Source organism: Vigna radiata, chromosome 11 (assembly GCF_000741045.1).
Source record: "Vigna radiata var. radiata cultivar VC1973A chromosome 11, Vradiata_ver6, whole genome shotgun sequence".
Classification (NCBI taxonomy): domain Eukaryota; kingdom Viridiplantae; phylum Streptophyta; class Magnoliopsida; order Fabales; family Fabaceae; genus Vigna; species Vigna radiata.
In genome coordinates this window covers 5,313,871-5,332,189 of record NC_028361.1, presented here as the reverse complement: position 1 = coordinate 5,332,189, position 18,319 = coordinate 5,313,871, and the positions used below count along the sequence as shown (strand labels likewise).

Below are 18,319 nucleotides of genomic sequence, written 5' to 3'. Positions count from 1 at the left end.
AAATAATTAGAAAAAATAGAAAAATAAAAAACTACGGACTAAAACATGATACATATTTAATATTATTAATATATAACCAACAAAAAAGTTCTTATTGTTACCCATTTTAAAAAACAAGGATCCATAGTTTTTTTGTTTTTTAAAAAAAGGTAATTGTTTTTCTTTGTTCTCCAAGAAATAAAAAACAAAGAAAATGAAAGAAAAAAGAGTGAGTGGAATTTGATAGCGTTAAACTTAAAACTGTGTCCCTACACATTTTAGGTTTTTGTGGAGTTGGGCAAATTGACACCCACAATGGAAGACTAAAGCGCGATTTCGTAACATGTAAGAATCATTTTAATTCTTCAAACTTACTCTTTACAATTTATGCATTTTTCCTTTTGTCTCAATCAATTTGATTTTGCTCTCTCATTATTGCTGAATCCTTCACTTAGTGTATTTTCTCGTGGTCCGATTATTTAGTACCTGTTCTTTACAATCTGGTGGGGTGATTCATTCGTGAAGTTGGAAACTTTGAATAATATCTGTTCAAATTTCAATGTTTCAGAGTCTGGGTGCGATTCAGTTCTTACAAAGTAAGGTTTAGTGAGAGGCTAAAACAGGAATGCTATTTTTTAATTCAAATCACAGGCAAGGATCCTCGTTCTTCTTCAAGGGGGAAACTGAATCAAGGTTGTTTTGTACAAGAGATTAAGATGATACCTGGCATTTTCTCAAGGCCGAATGCTACCATTTATTGTCGCGTTAGGGAAGCATTGACTCGGCGACAAGGGGTACCGGCATCCTTGTATAGAAGTTCAGGCTTGTCTCTTTGTTCACTGTATTCAACTTTCTTTTTGTCCGGTTCAACTCATTGCTCCTCAAGCCGCACACTTATCACAAAATCAATGACTACTGCCTTCCATTGCAATGCTCTGCTGGGAGGTGTTTATGTTAACGGTTTAATCTCAGGTTGTGATAGTGTGCTAGACTTCACAAAGCCTGCTCTTGTGTACTTAAAAGACAAAACTTTTAAAGGCTGCCTAAGGGGTAGCGGAAATCTAAGGAGACCACAAACTTCGTTTGGTTCTTTGAGTTTTGGTAGTTCTACTTTTGATGGTAATTGGAGGATCCGGGATTCCAGTTTGCTTCATGGATCATGGCTCAAGAGTTTCTCTACCTCTTCTTCTGCCTGCCCATCAGCTGGGGCTGCTCGTGCTGTCTCTTTTGATGGCAGCCCTCCCGATGAACAGCTTGCAAATTCCTCTTTTTCACCTGACAAGTACGTGATCATGTTTTTTTTTTTTTGTTCTGAATTCTGTTTCTGCGTGAATTGCTTTTAAATAACATAATGTGATATCAAATTCATTTCCATGAATGAAGCTTGGCAAGAGTCAAATTTTGCTAATAGGTTGTTAGTAGAAGATTATACTTACAAAATTATCTATATTTCTGACAGCTGATACTTATCTAGAGTATTGGGGATTATTAATTTCAGAACTACTGTTGGTGGCAAGACCTTGAAGATGTTGTCAGGATCATGTTATCTACCGCATCCAGATAAGGAAGAGACAGGAGGAGAGGATGCTCATTTTATTTGCGCAGATGAACATGCAATTGGTGTTGCTGATGGTGTAGGTGGCTGGGCTGACGTTGGTGTTAATTCAGGACTGTTTTCCCGGGAACTTATATCCAATTCAGTGAGAGCAATTCAAGAGGAGCCTCAAGGTTCTTTTAATCCAACAAGGGTGTTAGAGAAGGCTCATTCAAATACAAAGGCTAAGGGTTCATCAACAGCTTGTATTGTTGCCCTTACTGATAAGGTATTCAATTTTCTCATTCTGAACTTTGTAAAGAAGAATAGTCTTGTCCTCTTGTGAACTTAAACATCACCCATGTTTTATGCCTACTGAATATTAGTTTTTTAGCTTTCTTCTCATATGCATCAACATTAAAGTTTTCTACAATTTTACCTGTCCGGTATAATGGAAATTGTTGTCTGGTATAATGCATTATGCCAGCAGTTATCCTGTATAGAAATGCGTGCCATTTGAAGTAACATTGTGTACAGTACCAAATCGGGCTGAAGATTACAATAACTTTCCTATTGAACACTTCTCCCACCAAGCTATTTTAAAGTCAAAAGATAAGTTGCTTCAGCTTATAAATGGACTTAAAAGCATGCTGGGACTTCTAACCAGCTTTTTCTTTATTATTTGGTGCGGTCTGCTCTGCAATAATAGCATACATATGATCATGTTTGCAGATGCTTATTCTTAAATGTTCCATAAACAGCTCTTAAGTCTCAAGTTCTTATATACAATGTCCAATTGGTGTTTTAGCTGCCACTTGATGGACTGAAGCTCTCCTCATTCGCAGCGAGTAAAATTATTGTTACTAGTAAATTTGGTGGAGTACATTTTTGAGCTGGTATAGAAGGACAATGTAACAAACTGATTTATTTTCATTCTTGGTTGTTGGTTTCTTGGTCCAGGGACTACATGCTATTAATTTGGGCGACAGTGGATTTATTGTGGTTAGAGATGGATGCACTATTTTCCAGTCCCCTGTTCAACAACATGACTTCAATTTCACATATCAGTTGGAGAGTGGCAATGGAGGTGATCTACCCAGCTCTGCGGAGGTAAAGTACACTTACCAGCATTGTTAACGAGATTTTGTTTTATTTGGCTTTGCTTTCACGTCCAGCAGGGACAATAAAGGCTTATTTGTCTCCCTAATACTTGATACGATTCATGGTACAGGGGTGAAAATTGTTTAGTTATTTTTGTGCAAATATTTCTTGGGGAAACTTGGGGCATGCTGGTAGGAAAGGTGGATTATGGAGAGGTGTGAAAATTGAGATTTTGATTTTTGTTAAACGGTACTTGGTAGAAGGGGTGAAAAATGAAAATAAGATGCATCCTTTTCACATTTTCCCTACAGTGGTCGATTATAAGATGATTTGCATTTCATGTTTTTTGCAGCTCTGATTTATTTATTCCACATCCACCTATACAAAGCAAATATATTGTCTGATAGATCATTTTTTCGTTTCTCCCTTCCATGTAGTGGTAGTATTATTCCTTAAGATGCCTAACGAAAGATGAAGTTTGATGTTCTTCGCTTAATTATGTGACTTTTTGAAAGTAAAAGAATTTCAACATATCGTTTTGCTATAATGTATTCAGGTTTTTACGATACCCGTTGCTTCTGGAGATGTAGTCATTGCTGGAACAGATGGCTTATTTGACAATCTGTACAATAGTGAGATCACTGCAGTTGTTGTACATGCAATTAGGGCTGGACTAGAGCCCCAAGTAACTGCTCAGAAGATAGCAGCACTGGCTCGTCAGCGAGCGCTGGACCCGAGCAGGCCGACACCATTTTCTACTGCTGCTCAGGAGGCTGGCTTCCGTTATTATGGTGGCAAACTTGATGACATAACTGTTGTTGTCTCATACATATCTGGCTCACTCAGCGAGTGAGTTTTTGGCCATGTTCACGTAGTCTCATTTTTGTTCTACGTGGCCATTCACTTTTCAAACTGAATGAACTCCTATATTGTATTCTCAAACCTGAGATGCTCTGCTACCCTGGTAAATCTTGTTACTACAAAAGGGTCATTGCGGCTTTACTTCCTTTCTTTGTATACAGTAAGAATTTGGAAAAGACAACTTAATTGCTTTCCTTTTTTTTCCTCCATGAAATAGTCAATTAAATATTATGGACTGAACAAGAAAACCTATGCACAGAATTTAGTGAATAGAGCTTGAGCAGGGTGCAAAGTATGGTACTTTTCTTTTGGATTATTAAGTGCTAGTTGGGGCACATGCAACTGTTGTTGTGCTCCATTGTTTAAAATTGACAAAATGATTGAGATATAATAGAAACTAATGAAAGTTATTCTATCTCCTCCATTATTTATCTTTAATTTTCTATTTCCTTTTGACAGAATATAATGTGTATAAAATAAGGATGATATCTAATAGAAACTAGTGCAACTTATCTTTGCATGTATTCTTGTTTGTTCCTAACTTAAGACGAATATGTTGAAATTTTGTTTTATTTATGATAACCTCTTAATAATGAAATAGAAATTATATTTCATCATTTCAGCTCACTCGTTTCAATTTCCATTGATCCAAATATCACTTGAAAGTGTAACGCAAACTTGCTCAATATTCCGAAAGCGCATTTTAAATAATCTGACAAATATACGTGTATGAAATAGTTATAACATTGTTAAAATTTAACTACATAAAGATTCCACAGGGCAGTCAACATTCATATGTTATCTAAATAGCTACGATAGATTTTGTTATACAATTATGAATATCATATTCTAATGCTTAAAAAGTTGTTAAAGTTATTTTATGTCATATTCTAATGCTTAAAAAGTTGTTAAGGTTATTTTATAAATTTGCAGACATATCATTTTTTATACAATTATATGAATATCATATTCTAATGCTTAAAAAGTTGTTAAGGTTATTTTATAAATCTATAGACATATCTGAAGCAGCACGCCTTCATTTAGAGAAAGTAAACTTATTCATATCATCATCATCAACATGCTTCGTGAAACATTGGTCTTCAACTTTGTAACAAGGCATAAAACACAAACGGATGCTAAAGGTAACAAAGACAAAAACAAAAAAGCTCTTATTGTAATACATAGGAGGAGCTAGAGCCCAAGACTCAAGACGAAATCAAAGGTTTCTGACTTTCAAAGCTCTCCTTCCTTCAAAGTGAACAGGATCACTCTCATGCTCTCTTCTTTTCTCCCTTTCTTCTTGTTGTCTTTTGGCTTGTTCTTGCTCCTGCTCTGCTACTTCTTCTTCTGATCCTTTCCCCTGTTCTCTCCTCGGTCTCTCCCACCATGTCGGATCTTCTTCTTTTCCTTCGCTTTGTTCCTCCTCCTGTCGCTTCTTTTCTCTCTTTTCTTGCTCTCTTTTAGCTTGTTCTTGCTCCTTCTGTGCTGCTGCTTCCTCTTCCCCTTCCCCTCCTCTCTTATCTTGTTCTTGCTCCTTTTCAGCCTCCTCTTGTCTCCTCATTTCTCTCTTTTCTTGCTCTTTCTTGGCTTCTGCTTCTTTCCCTTTTTCTTTCTCTCTTTTCTTTTCCCTCTTCTCCTGTTGCCTTTTAGCTTCTTCTTCCTCCCTCACCCTCTCTTCTTCCCTTTCCCTTTTTTTCTCTCTCCCACCTTCTTCTTGCTCCCTCTCTTCCTCCTCCTCACGCTTCTTTTCCCTCTCTTCTTGTTGTATTTTGGCTTCCTCTTCCTCTCTCTCCCTCTTTCTCTCTCTCTCCCTGTCTTCCTCTTCTTCTCTTTTTCTCTCCTCCTCCTCTTCTCTTTTTCTCTCACTTTCCTCCTCCTTCCTCTCCCTTTCTTCCTCCTCCTCCTCCCTCTCCCTTTCTTCCTCCTTCATTGTACTCTCCTCTTCCTCTGCGCAGGAAGGGCACGCGAAAATGATGGAATCTCTGGGAGAACGCCGAAGTTCGTCAACGGTTCTGTCACTCACACCCAAAGAGGTAGCAAGTATATGCTTGTCTAGATTGTGAAGCACAGATCCCTTTCCCGTAAAAAATTGAGGATGGTTGTCCTTCGCTGAAGTGCTGAAGCCCAGAAAAACAAACGGTTCATCGTTGAATGCCATCTGAGCCATTGAATGAAACCTAGGCACCACAAAAGCATCACCGGCGTTAACCTTAAACCTCATGCTTTGCCTTACTGTATCACCTTCATTGCTGCTTCCGTTTACCACTCGGACCATGCCTTTCCCTGCTACTGCCACTGCCAACTCTGCTGCCTTCGGGTTCCAATGAGGCCCCATTATTGATCCCTTCAATTTTATAGTTTGGAAATTAATTTCATACAACTTCATAAGCATGCACAATACGAGTTTAAATATTTTGCTCCTAGTTAACATTATAATCGCTAACCTCGTTCAACTGCACCATAAGAAATCCAATGTTCGTTCGCTTCAATGACTTTAGTTGCTTTTTGGATACTGCTACGCTCCTACCATAACGATTTTTGAAGTCAGGTTCATGATCAAGGATGTTATATTTTTCGAGAGTATTGGAGCTGGACCCAACACCCACAAATTTTTTAAGAAACGAAGCCTCCAGTGTCTTGACAATATTCGTCTTCTTTGAATCCGCATGCACTACAGCTGGGGTATTTTTCTTGTTGATGATTTCTTCTATCAAATCATCTGGTACCTTCAAAATTCATAATTTGTAATTTTGTCGTTAGTACACAACAATCCCTATAAAAGGCAGTTCACTTCTATTACGATTATGTACTTCCACAGTTGCACAGTGTTTGGCTAAAGCAATACCTTTAAAGCTGCTTGCATGATTCTCTTATCAAAGCCCTTGACCAGTTGGTCGATTCTTGAGTAAGCACCGATTGATGGATTCTGCATTCGTGGTTAACAATTAACACGAATAACAGCAAACAAACTTTAACTTTCCGTGTAAGCTGAATGAAAAAGAATACATGTGTAGCACTTACATAAGTATTGTCTTCTGTATTGGTTAACATTGCATAGATCCTGAGTTTCCTTCTCTCAGCCTCTAAGTCACTCTGTATATAGAAAACAGATCCTTCATTGAGATTACAGACATCTCCTTCGCGTAAAGGGATCGTGCCAGTATCATCATCGTATGCCCAAGTCAGCTTTCCACTCCCTGAAGCCACAGTGTGATTAGAGTGTTGACATTAATTTGTTTATACCACAATATTATGCATGTTCTAGCATATCCGTCTTGAAAATATAAACAAGATCATGCAAGTTGTAATCGGAAAGTAAACACTCGTTTGGTTTTGGATTAGATAAGCAGTATATAGTAAAAAATGGAAGAAAACCTTGCATAGGATGTGAATATAATGTAGACAATTAAAAGGTATAAACCTGTATGAACATAAAAGACCATATCTGCATGTAGAAGCACAGGAAGAAATAGCGAGTTTGGCTCCAATGTGATGAACTGAAGATGGTAAGGAAGTTTATCTGGTTCTTCCTTGATGTCAAGGGCGGTTATCTGTCCGAACTCAGTGGCAAGTAATGTCGTCCTCTGATCCTTCGTCACCAGAGGTCCCTCTTGAGGCTCGCCATGGTGCCCTTCACTTGATGCCTTCACCCCACACAGGGAAATGGAAAGGAAGAAGATCAAGATCCAAGATAATGCCAAAGCTTTTCTCTGAGGCTCCATTGTTAACATAGCGAGGGACTTTGGATGGAAACTATGATTACACAGTTAGCAAAGGTGGCTCTATATAGAACAAGGTGGCCAGTATTTTGAGGTACGTGTCTTGTTTTTCAGACACGTCACGCACTTTTATACAGGTGGCAGTTTCTTAGATATGTCTCACTACATCGCAAAATTCCAAAACACTCCAGAATGAGATCACTATGAATCTAGGATAATTTTTATTATATTTTTTATATTTATTTTTATTAAGTTAGTGAAATATTTAATTATTAAAATTTAGTTTCAAATGAACTTCAAAATAAATGTTGTGTCAAACCAACATTTTCCTACTTAAATAGTCTGAAAATAATGTCTTAAGCATTTGCCCACTTCTATTTTAATAATATAATTATAAATTAATAATTCGATTTGAAACATATTACAATATTAATATAACTACATATAAAATAACCGCTTTCTCATTATAAGTTCTCTGCTATTTTCTCTCCTGTCTATTTTTTTTTCTACTATAACAGTAATTTGCAATTTTACATGTGAGAATTTTACATTTAAACTAGTCCATTTGTTTTTTCTTCTTTTTTTTAAACAAGAAAAGATGTTTGATAAAATATTTTTCGAACATACATATATTTTTAAAATTTAAAACACAAATAAGAACATATTTGAGTTGTTTTAGTTTTTACCTTTTATTTTTTTAACTTCTATTCTTTCTTATAGCGTCTCATTTTATTTCCTAAATTTTATTCTTTAAAAACTCATTTTTAGAAACTGTTTCATAAAATAGTTTAAAAGAATGAAACGAATTCCCAAAACAATTATTCGAGTTTATAATACGATAAAAGTAAAATATTAATTTTATCAGTGTTATAAAACTAAATTATAAGAGTGAAAAAAGTGGATTTAAAAACTTTTGTTTTATTCAACAAAAAAGAATGTTATATTTTCGAGTTTGTAAAAGGGAAGCTGAGTAAGACCTTAGATAGTAAATGTGTGAAGTGGGCTTTTGTTAAACAAAACAAGTGGGCTTCAGCCCGCGAGAGCGTGAGAGAAGGCGAGAGAGTCTGAGAAACCAAGAGAGTGAGAACGAAACCCTAAACCTCTTCTTCTTCAATTTTTTTTTTCTCCTTTTTAGTTGGTAGCATTGTGTCGTGAAAGCAACAGGTGCCAGTGTTCTTGTGAGATGTTAAGTATGAGTCATTGATTTAACAAGGTGGGTGTTCATTGCTGCCTTGGGGTTTTCATTGCTATCTTGCACTATTTTAAGCTGATTAAAAAGTGATGAATTTATTGCTGTTTTTACACTGTTTTAATTACTGTTTCTACACCAGAAAACTCTGCTGTTGTTTGCTGTTACAAAATCTATATAAAACACTTTGTTGTTTGCTGTCAAAGAGGCTTGCTGTTTGCGGTTATAAAATCTATATAAATTACTTAAATTTGCCAAAAAGTCTTGCTGTTTCAGAATTCTGTATTTTCTGCAACTGCTGTATTGTTGTCGTGTGTTATCAGTTTGCATAGAATCTGGCTGTTATATGAATTTAATCAATATGAGAAATAGCTAACGATTTAGATCATATGATGCTATCAGATGTGTTAGTTCAATTAGATTGTATAATGATTAATGTTTACGACTGCTAAAGTAAATCATAGACTTTTAAAGACTCCTGTGAAGTTGCTTAAGTATTAAAATTGTTAATACTGCTGTGTAATGATTATAAGTCTTTTGAATATACTTCTTGATGTTGTATGGATGATGTTGTGATTGTTGGACTATGTGAGATGATGAGATAACTGGATTTGCTTGGATATGTGTGTACAATTTTTGTTGCACGTATTTTGATGTCTTAGAGTTATTGTTGGACCGAGAAGTTGTAGGATTGTTTATGAGTATTGGACTTGTAAATTGTAAACCCTCGAGCCTGTGCGATGCAGGGGAGGGGAAAGCTGTTTAGCCCTATAAATCTGGCTTGATGCTGAATATAGTACTTGATGTGCGATGTTATAGAAGTTTTTACTCGGAAGATCTTGAGGAATAGGGAAAATAGGTTCTTACTAAGATGGTAGGACTACTCAACCGCCCTATAGTGAATATTATTGTTGTTGATGTTAGACCACTGAGAAAAGGTATCAAGGAGCGATGTTGATTATAATTGGTATATGATTTGGCGGAATGATCGGTTGGTTGTGTAGTTGATTGATTGATTTAATATGTCTGTGTATTACCTATTCAACTAGTTATCTTTAGTATGTTTATTTTTTCACAGGTAGCTCACTCATACATTTGTGTGTTGTTTGCGTGTGTGGCGATGATCGAATGACATTTGTGTTATATGGAAGCAGTTGCAGATACTGCAAGTACTGAGTAGACGTTTGAGAGATGGGGAAAAGTTGTGTGAGATTTTAGTAAGAGTTGTATTAATGAAATTGGATTTAAACATTTATGTATTTGTGTACATTTGGATTTGACTATCAGGTTTTGTAAATATTAATACTTGGTTTTTATTAAATGTATTACGTTTATTCGAGGAAATTAGTTTTTGAGTGTTTGAAAACTTTTAAGTTTAAGTGGGCTAGTCTAATTTCTGATGTGTAGCTCTGATTGTTTTAGTGTTTCATGATATGAATTGCTTCCTCTGACTGATTCTATACTCGAATGGTATTTAGATTGCAATGTTGTGATGTAATGATCTGGTTGTCATGAAATTGGGAATTCTGTTATGAATGTTAATCTCCACTGTCTCGAGTCTTTTGATTTGAGTGTTGTATTATGCATGGTTATGTCCTGATATGGTATGTATTATGTGTTCCCTAGTTGTGTCTACAGTAGTCTTGATGCAAGGGTAAGCTAATATATTTAAGGGCTATATTGGTTGTTATTGTGTGTCAGGATATTGGTGACATAATCTGTAAATGAATGGACTGTATAAGTTTGAAGTTCTTTCCTCTGTTGTTATGGTGCACTATTTGTTTTCTCTTAGTTAGAACGCTAGCGAAAGTGAAAGTTTACATTTCTACACTTTGCAATATTACTCTATTGTTTTGTTTCATTTCTAGCATTGACATTGGTTTCGTTTTCTTTTTTTATCTTTTCCCCGTTTGATTATTGCCTCTGTTAGATGATTTAATTCTATTCTTCGTTCAATTTAGGTGGCTTGTAGATTTTGAGTGTTGCTTTCACTTAATACTAGTTGAAGGGAGCTGAATAGTGAATACAAGACAGATGGTAAATTACGGATACTTTATGATGATAATATCACTTCATTCTTTTTTTCCATTACCAACTGATTGATATGTTAATTTGTTGTTTTAAATTTGGTCATCTCGGTATCCATCAAGCATGCCCATCCTTTTTCTATGTGTATTCTTTAATTTGGTGATGCTGTTAACTATATGCTTGGTGCAATTCATGAACAGGTTCACATGGCAGCATCATTAAGGGGGGTTCATAAACTTGTATCCTCCTCCCGGATTGAAAAACTAGTTTCCCTTTCACGTTCTAAACAGCATCTGCCACTGTGGGTTGAGATTGTGCGCCATTTTAGCTTTACCGATGATTTCAGTGGCAGAAGCAAATATGCTACTGGGGAACGTGATGATTTGCTTCGTCAACAGCCAGACTCAAGTTTTGAAGACAATGGTACCAACCGAAACCATGAGGCATATAATGTTGAACAGGGATTGTCAAATTCAATTCCAAGTAGACCTTTGAGAAGTAGGAAGCCAATTAATCAGCCTCCTCCACGTTTTCGAGAATCAGGGAGAGGTTCCTTTCCTCCAAGATTTGATGATAGCCATGGTGCGCCTGGTGCTTTGGACAACTCAAATAAATCTTCCAAAATTGATCTTGCATTTCAGGGCACGAATGTGGCAGAAACAAATAGGGACTTGGGGCAATCAGGAGACAGTTTCCTTGACAAATTCAAGCTTGCTTTTGATGACAAAACAGTGAATCAGTCAGAGGTTGCAGCAAGCACGCAATCTGAAGAAGCAAAGTGGTCAGATTCCAATCCAAAGGCTCAAGAGCCTGTGCCACAAGATGCCGATGAGATATTCAAAAAGATGAAGGAGACTGGCCTTATCCCTAATGCTGTGGCTATGCTCGATGGTCTATGTAAAGATGGTCTGGTTCAAGAAGCCTTGAAACTTTTTGGTTTGATGCGGGAGAAGGGGACCATTCCAGAGATTGTCATATACACAGCAGTAGTGGAGGGATACACAAAGGTCGACAAGGCTGATGATGCGAAAAGGATTTTCAGGAAAATGCAGAGTAGTGGCATTTCTCCCAACGCTTTCAGTTATACAGTCCTTATACAAGGACTCTACAAGTGTAGAAGATTACAGGATGCTTTTGAATTTTGTGTGGAGATGTTAGAAGCGGGCCACTCACCAAATGTGACAACTTTTGTGGGCCTGGTGGATGGTTTCTGCAAGGAAAAAGGGGTTGAAGAAGCTAAGGATGCTATCAAAACATTAACTAAAAAGGGTTTTGCTTTTGATGAGAAAGCTGTTAGGCAGTTTTTGGACAAGAAAACACCATTTTCACCCTCTGTTTGGGAGGCGATTTTTGGGAAGAAAGCCCCGCAGAGACCATTTTAACTATTTTTCATACCATGTAAGCTTTTGTCTTAACTCTTCTACTGATTTGTCAGACTGTTTTCTTCCTTAATGTAATATATTGTTATTTTTGGCCTATTAAAATTTGCTAAAAGGGGTTCGGCAGGTAGTTGTTTACTTCTTGATAGTAAGCCTCATTTTCGAGTATGAATGTACTTGTCCTAAATTAATTAGCTTTTGAACTGTTAATGATTTCTTCACCACTTCAATAACTTGACATCCCTCAATCTGAAATTCTACTAGCAGTTAACTGAATCTGTTACGGAGATCTAACTGTTTCATCAGACTAAGTAGGATCTGACTCCTATATGGAATGTATACAAGAACCCTTATCAGGTTTCATTTCTCAATCAATTTTCTAGTTCTAGGCTTCTGGGCATGGAAGTTCATACTGATCAGGCATGACTAACTTAGCCCTAATCCTTACCTCGGTTCCTGTGACCCTAACTCGATTGACTCTTGGTTACATCTCATTTTGTTTCTGTGAAACGTGATGAACTAGGAAGCAAGAAGTAGAAGCTGTGATCTAAGGAGACAGACTTGACCGATTTGTGATGAATCAAGAAACGCAATAGTGTTTCCTATCTGATGCTGTGGCGATCGTGGCGTAATCATTCAACGAGAAAATAGGGATCAGCTCCTGTTCTTGTGGCTCCTTGCTTTACTTTTAGAGTATCTCGCTTGTGTTGTTTGTTGAACACTTTTGGTAGCTTTGGGGTAAGATACACTGATACATCATTCTTTCGAATTCCAAAATTTTGTGCTAAGTTCATCAGTTCTGAACTGTAAAACACAAAGAGAGGCTCCTACTCTGTTTCTGAATTCTTGTTGCGGATCAAGGCTCTGTTTGATTCCTTTGATCTTCGTGGGTTTTCTTGTACTACCTCATGGACACACTGATGTGATCTTGGATGGATTACTGAGGTAGTTTGATGCTTGTTATGACATTCATCAACAGTAGAAGTGAACCTCATTAATAGCAATCTCTCAAATTGAGTTTCTATTAGTTAGCTCTCAAGAAGCAAGTAGTTGGTTTTGTTTACTTTTTTAAAACTCTTTTATGACAACTTTAAGTCGTTACTATTTCGAGTAGGAATGGAAGACGCAAATAAAAATGAGGAATGTAAAATTGTAATTAGAAAAAAAAAACAATTTTAAAAAGATTTAGTTTTTATTTTAAGATTTGGAAGATTTTTTTCAAAATAATATTCTTACCGAATAAGTTTTTACATTCCCATTTTTAAAAATAGAAATAGTTTTAAAATTAAGAAACAGACGTGGATTCAAATACTCAATCTTATAAACTATTTTGATTAGCTGGTAGTTAATTTAATTTTTATTTTATTTTGTTCTGTATATATTCATTTTTGTTTATTATTTTTAATGTTTTTATTTACTATTATTAATATTTGTTTTTTGGACTATTTAATTCAAATTAAAAAAATATTGAGTATTACAAATTGAAACAATTAATATTTCATTAAATAATATTGTTGGAGAATTACACAATAAAAACTACACAAAAAACTAAGTTTAACATTAGTAGTTGAAATGGAGAAATAAAAAAGAGAGAGTTAAACTTAACATTAAATCAACTAGTTAAAATAAAAGTACTTATTTATTCAAATAAAAAATATATGTAACTTTTAAAAAACTAAATAAAAATTTTAAAATTTAATTATTTCTCGAAAAAGTTATAATTTTCATCACATAAATATATTTTTATCTATAAAATACAAATTTTATTTATATAATAAAGTGTTTACTTTTATGTAATGTTACATTTATCATCCAGTTTATAAGTTAAACTTAAAAAACATTTCTATCTCAATAAATTAGTCTATTATCTTGAAATTTACAAGACAAGAATTTAAAAACTAGTCTATCGTATTGCGTTTTTTTATTTTTTGAATGAAATTTTCAAAATAAATTTATTTGGTAAAACTAGAGTTGAGTTTTAAGTCAATTAATAATAAATTAATCGGAATATTAAAATCGCACAGATCTTACTAGCAGTAAAAAGAATGATATGTGGAAAGAGAAATAAAATTAAAGAAAAGAGTGTATAGATAGCACCGACCCTATTCGTTGAGCCTTCTTCCTTCGGAGTGTGCCGCCGCAGAGTGTTCATCTCTCTCGAATCCAAACTCCATTTGTGGCGTTGACTTGCAGAGATGGAACAACCACCCTCTGAAGCCCTCGATTCTTTGTCTGTCTCAGATTCTCAGATCCCTCAATCCTCCAATTCCACACCTCAGTAAGTTTTTTCTCCGCTTTTTCTCTCTCCCCAATTCTTTCTTAGGGTTTCCATTTCACTTTTCATTTTTAATTTTGCTCGCAGATTGAGTCCCGAAGAGAGGTTTAAGATTGTGAGGAGCGTCGGAGAAGAATGCATTCAGGAAGACGAACTCCTTAACCTCCTCACCAAAAAGCCCGAACCCGTTTGCTACGATGGTTTTGAACCCTCCGGACGCATGCACATTGCTCAGGTCAGTGAATATCTATTTTCATAAATTTTTTAATATTTCTGTTATATACTTTGACAGAATGGAAACAAAAATACATATAAAAAGAGTTTATTGATTGTGAGTAGTTGATTACTTGAGTTTTAAGTTGAAGGCTTTGGAATTTTTTGAATGAGGTGTAGTGTGGTGTGGCTGGCGTGATTGTTGTTCATTTTTTCATAGTATGCTATTATTTTAGGGTGTCATGAAAACAATCAGTGTGAACAAGCTCACATCTGCCGGTTGCCGTGTCAAAATATGGATTGCTGATTGGTTTGCCAAGCTCAACAATAAAATGGGAGGGGATTTGAAGAAAATTGAGACGGTTGGTCGTTACTTGATTGAGATTTGGAAAGCTGTTGGGATGGATGTCGAGGGAGGGAAAGTTGAGTTTTTGTGGTCTTCGAAGGAGATTAACGCCAGAGCTGATGAGTACTGGCCTCTTGTGTTGGATATAGCTCAGAAGAACAATCTAAAAAGGATTATCAGGTTCATTTCACTTTCTAAAATGCCTTTCTATTTATTCTTGTAAATGGTGGCTTTGGACTGGAACTCATGTTGTGTTTTAATTTTATGAATTATAGGTGTAGCCAAATAATGGGACGAAGTGAACAGGACGAATTGACTGCTGCTCAGATATTCTATCCATGCATGCAGTGTGCGGACATATTTTTCCTCAAGGTACCTTTCTTTTTGCACTATATATTTGTGCTTGCATCGATTAGTTAATGTATACTTTATTAGCTTGTCATCACTACAAAATTATTCTACATTACCTTATAAGCTCACAATGGATGCTAGTATACCGTAGAGAACTTGTCTGAAGTAAATAGATCTGTCATTGTTACAACGTTTGCATTAAAAATGGAAATTGTTATAATGTGTTAATTATTTCTACCAAGTATCGATGATCTCTTCTCTGAACCTCAACTGTGCTACTATTGGGTTTCTAATCTTTGAATGCTCAGATATTGTGCTGTTATTGGGTTTCTAATCCTTGAATCTTCAGATATTATGGTTACTTATGTCCTAACCTCTGAAACTAGTTGTCAATTTGCTTAAAAAACAATCATATAATGCATAGATGTTTCTTTTTGCAAATAGGCTGACATCTGCCAACTGGGAATGGATCAGCGGAAAGTGAATGTACTTGCTAGAGAGTATTGCGATGACATTAAGAGGAAGAACAAGCCCATTATCTTGTCACACCGTATTCTTCGAACTTCCTTTGGAATAGTGTATATTTATGTTTTATCTCTGGCTAACTGTGTTTTGGCGGTGATTTGCAGACATGTTACCTGGTCTGCAGCAAGGGCAAGAAAAGATGTCAAAAAGTGATCCATCATCTTCTGTTTTCATGGAAGACGAGGAGGTAAGTACGAAGGCCTATCAATTGTCACATTTAGTTGCATTCTCTTTCGTTTATAGGACGGCTCATTTTTTTTTCATTTTGAAAAAAATTGTGAAAATATAAAAAGGGTATAAAATGTTTAGCATGAAGAAATATATCGTTCTGCTTTTTATGCCAATATATAACTTTTTGTTCCTTAATCATAAATACGTTTTTTTCAGTGATTCCTTTTATTTGTAATTTCCCGTTATGTTTTTAAAATTAAACTTATTGTGTCTTTTTAATATTATATTTTGATATAGGCTGAAGTGAATGTGAAAATAAAAAAGGCTTATTGCCCGCCAAAGATTGTGGAAGGAAACCCATGCTTGGAGTACATTAAATACCTTATCTTACCCTGGTTTAATGAGTTCACAGTGGAGCGTAGTGCAGATAATGGAGGGAATAAGTAAGTTATGCTATTTCATCTGCTTGAGCTCAACGTGCCTTTAAATTAGCAGTTTCTTGGATCATTTTGTTCACTTGTAGTCAGTTATACAATTATTTTTATCTTTTCTTCTGCACAATGGTTTGGTTGATATATGTCCATGCATCCATCCAATCTAGGACATTCAAAAGCTACGAAGAGCTTATTGCAGACTATGAAAGTGGAGAGCTACATCCTGCTGATCTCAAACCAGCATTATCAAAGTCATTGAATAAAATTCTGGAGGTGATGGTTTTTTTATTATGTTAATGTGTTATATTTTTAACTTCCTAGTTCTAAAATCCCATATATACTGAAAGCCTGTTGCTTTTCATAATCCTATTATCATATTGATTTAATAATTTAATGGTTTTGAAATTTTAGCAAGGTCTCAATCTGCAAATATCAATGTGGTAGTTAAAATATTTTAAACTGTTTAATCCATTAGCTTCTCCAAGTAAAACATGACTATAGCATTTGTTTAATCCATCTTTTCTCGGTTTATGTGTACAAAGTACAAATCATGACGTTTTTCTTTTGGGCTTAAGTGGCTTCTTACATATGCTTCAATTATTAGCCTATGTAATCTTGTTTCGATTAAGTTTATTTAACATGGGAGAGGAACTGATAATTAGACTCCAGAGCTGCTACCCTTATGTTTAGGCTGGCTCTGGATATTATATCCTAGTGGTAGCATGTTCTCACTATTGATTGTGAGCATGTACAACGCCAGACTATCGTTATAGCATATATTTTATTCGAACTCAAGTTTATACACACACACACATCATATATCATTTTGTTCTTCATTTGTAGTTTGTGGCATAAACTCAATGATTATTTTTTTTGGACTATACACAGCCTGTAAGGGAACACTTCAGGAAGGACAGCAATGCCAAAGAGCTACTGAAAAGGGTGAAGGTGAGCCTTGTTTTAAATTTAAAATACTTCATACAATCATTTGGGTGTTATACATGCACAGACTAAACTTGATTTTGCTTTGCAGGCTTACAGAGTCACCAAGTAATTTGCTGATTAAAAGACTTCAGGCTAATTCTATCTTTTGCCAAGCAGCCATATAGTTTTCGTGTTATGGAGTGATGCACTTTTGNACGTGTAACATGTGGCAGAGTCGTTCTCTTTAGAATGAGTAACGTTATTTTTGTTCGTGTATTTCATTTACTTGAAATATAGATATAATGTGTTAATTTAATATTTGTGCTTTCTTATGCAAGGCATGTCGTAAGTTTTAATTAATCACGATAAAATAATACCGACGTGCGTAACAAGCAAATGTCTACCTGGATTATTTTGAAGGTCAACATTTTTACTTCTAATTTTTTTAGCTTAGTTCATGGATCATTTTGTAATCAGGTGACATTGTAAGTTCTCAAATTTTAAAATATTATTAATGGTAAAAAAAATATTATTCACGCCCCTATTTTATATGTTTATTTGATGTCGAGAGTAATTTTCAAAATATTATAAATACGAATGGGCATATATGCTTCGGAAAAGAACGGATTTAGACGAGAAATATATTAACCTTACTATACTGACAGGTGCCTTGTCTTATACTTTTTAAAAAACTTTATATCACTATTTCTATTTACATTAAAAGTAAAACAAAATTATGTGTATTTTAAGTTTTTTTTTTTTCTGGAGGTGATTGATTTTAGATTTTTTTTTTAGTCTTTTTATGTAATTTATTTTACCTTTTCTCTCTGAATGTTGGTACTTTTTTTGAAGAAATTAATTAAAAATTGTTTCATAAAATAAATTGTTTATGATACTTAAAATGATTGCACATAAATATTTAATTTTTGTTATTTATCATTTAATTTATATATTAAAAATATATATTTGAAATAGATTTAAGAAATAGGAATCTTTTTGGAAAAGAGAAAGTAAATTGAATCGGGAATCAATAACTATTCGTAACAAAACATTCAGAGGTTTTGAATTGCTAAAAAATAAATTTGAGGAGGCTGACTAAGGGGGAGATAAAGAAATCTCAAAATGAAAAATACAAGTGCTCATCAAATTTATTGAGTGTAAAAATAAATATAGAACAAAGAATAATAATAAGAAAAAAAATTATTTAAAATGTATTGATAGGATCATTTTTTTTTATTTTATACAATGAAATTATTAATTTGTAAAAGATTAATAAAGGCATCTAGAATT

General features: G+C 34.8%; 4 protein-coding genes across 10 annotated transcripts; 3 read left to right on the top strand and 1 right to left on the bottom strand.

Annotated features, from left to right (window-relative positions):
• The first annotated feature begins 214 nt into the window (after window positions 1–214).
• LOC106776360 (probable protein phosphatase 2C 80) lies at window positions 215–3,723 on the top strand. 2 transcript variants are annotated; one of them, XM_014663794.2, is made up of 5 exons: window positions 215–324; window positions 548–1,261; window positions 1,478–1,802; window positions 2,474–2,623; window positions 3,171–3,723. In XM_014663794.2, exons 2-5 carry the CDS (start codon window positions 696–698, stop codon window positions 3,465–3,467), a joined length of 1,338 nt encoding a protein of 445 aa, XP_014519280.1. In that variant the 5' UTR covers window positions 215–324; window positions 548–695; the 3' UTR covers window positions 3,468–3,723. The 2 variants fall into 2 exon arrangements, with proteins under 2 accessions (XP_014519280.1, XP_022631579.1); XM_022775858.1 differs by having other exon boundaries at window positions 1,454–1,802.
• A 773-nt stretch (window positions 3,724–4,496) lies between these two features.
• On the bottom strand, window positions 4,497–7,238 carry LOC106776644 (vicilin-like seed storage protein At2g18540). Its single transcript, XM_022775857.1, has 5 exons — window positions 6,897–7,238; window positions 6,497–6,672; window positions 6,321–6,401; window positions 5,920–6,201; window positions 4,497–5,819 (listed from the first exon to the last, which is right to left on the bottom strand). The coding sequence occupies exons 1-5, from the start codon at window positions 7,204–7,206 to the stop codon at window positions 4,692–4,694; spliced, it is 1,977 nt and encodes a 658-aa protein (XP_022631578.1). The 5' UTR covers window positions 7,207–7,238; the 3' UTR covers window positions 4,497–4,691.
• Window positions 7,239–8,209: 971 nt separating this feature from the next.
• Window positions 8,210–12,814, top strand: LOC106776356 (pentatricopeptide repeat-containing protein At4g38150). 6 transcript variants are annotated; one of them, XR_002670088.1, is made up of 5 exons: window positions 8,211–8,407; window positions 10,345–10,420; window positions 10,612–11,809; window positions 12,174–12,210; window positions 12,314–12,814. XR_002670088.1 is itself a non-coding variant. In XM_014663786.2 (4 exons), exons 2-3 carry the CDS (start codon window positions 10,418–10,420, stop codon window positions 11,791–11,793), a joined length of 1,185 nt encoding a protein of 394 aa, XP_014519272.1. In that variant the 5' UTR covers window positions 8,211–8,407; window positions 10,345–10,417; the 3' UTR covers window positions 11,794–11,809; window positions 12,314–12,814. The 6 variants fall into 6 exon arrangements, 3 of the variants coding, with proteins under 3 accessions (XP_014519274.1, XP_014519272.1, XP_014519271.1); XR_002670086.1 differs by lacking the exon at window positions 12,174–12,210 and adding an exon at window positions 12,058–12,147; XR_002670087.1 differs by lacking the exon at window positions 12,174–12,210 and adding an exon at window positions 12,055–12,147.
• Window positions 12,815–13,868: 1,054 nt separating this feature from the next.
• Window positions 13,869–17,389, top strand: LOC106776418 (tyrosine--tRNA ligase 1, cytoplasmic). Its single transcript, XM_014663872.2, has 10 exons — window positions 13,869–14,068; window positions 14,153–14,300; window positions 14,515–14,804; window positions 14,900–14,996; window positions 15,420–15,525; window positions 15,605–15,687; window positions 15,969–16,114; window positions 16,273–16,378; window positions 16,994–17,053; window positions 17,139–17,389. The coding sequence occupies exons 1-10, from the start codon at window positions 13,986–13,988 to the stop codon at window positions 17,157–17,159; spliced, it is 1,140 nt and encodes a 379-aa protein (XP_014519358.1). The 5' UTR covers window positions 13,869–13,985; the 3' UTR covers window positions 17,160–17,389.
• The last annotated feature ends 930 nt before the right edge of the window (window positions 17,390–18,319 follow it).

Bases quoted from the DNA above. Each gene is read 5' to 3' on its own strand.
- LOC106776360 (XM_022775858.1), top strand. From the start codon at position 696: ATGATACCTGGCATTTTCTCAAGGCCGAATGCTACCATTTATTGTCGC. The intron at 1,262-1,453 runs GTACGTGATCAT...ATACTTATCTAG, and splicing joins TCCTCTTTTTCACCTGACAA to AGTATTGGGGATTATTAATT. The intron at 1,803-2,473 runs GTATTCAATTTT...TTCTTGGTCCAG, and splicing joins TTGTTGCCCTTACTGATAAG to GGACTACATGCTATTAATTT.
- LOC106776644 (XM_022775857.1), bottom strand. From the start codon at position 7,206: ATGTTAACAATGGAGCCTCAGAGAAAAGCTTTGGCATTATCTTGGATC. The intron at 6,673-6,896 runs GTTTATACCTTT...CTGTGGCTTCAG, and splicing joins GGTCTTTTATGTTCATACAG to GGAGTGGAAAGCTGACTTGG. The intron at 6,402-6,496 runs GTAAGTGCTACA...CCACGAATGCAG, and splicing joins ATACAGAAGACAATACTTAT to AATCCATCAATCGGTGCTTA.
- LOC106776418 (XM_014663872.2), top strand. From the start codon at position 13,986: ATGGAACAACCACCCTCTGAAGCCCTCGATTCTTTGTCTGTCTCAGAT. The intron at 16,115-16,272 runs GTAAGTTATGCT...CATCCAATCTAG, and splicing joins GCAGATAATGGAGGGAATAA to GACATTCAAAAGCTACGAAG. The intron at 17,054-17,138 runs GTGAGCCTTGTT...TTTGCTTTGCAG, and splicing joins AGCTACTGAAAAGGGTGAAG to GCTTACAGAGTCACCAAGTA.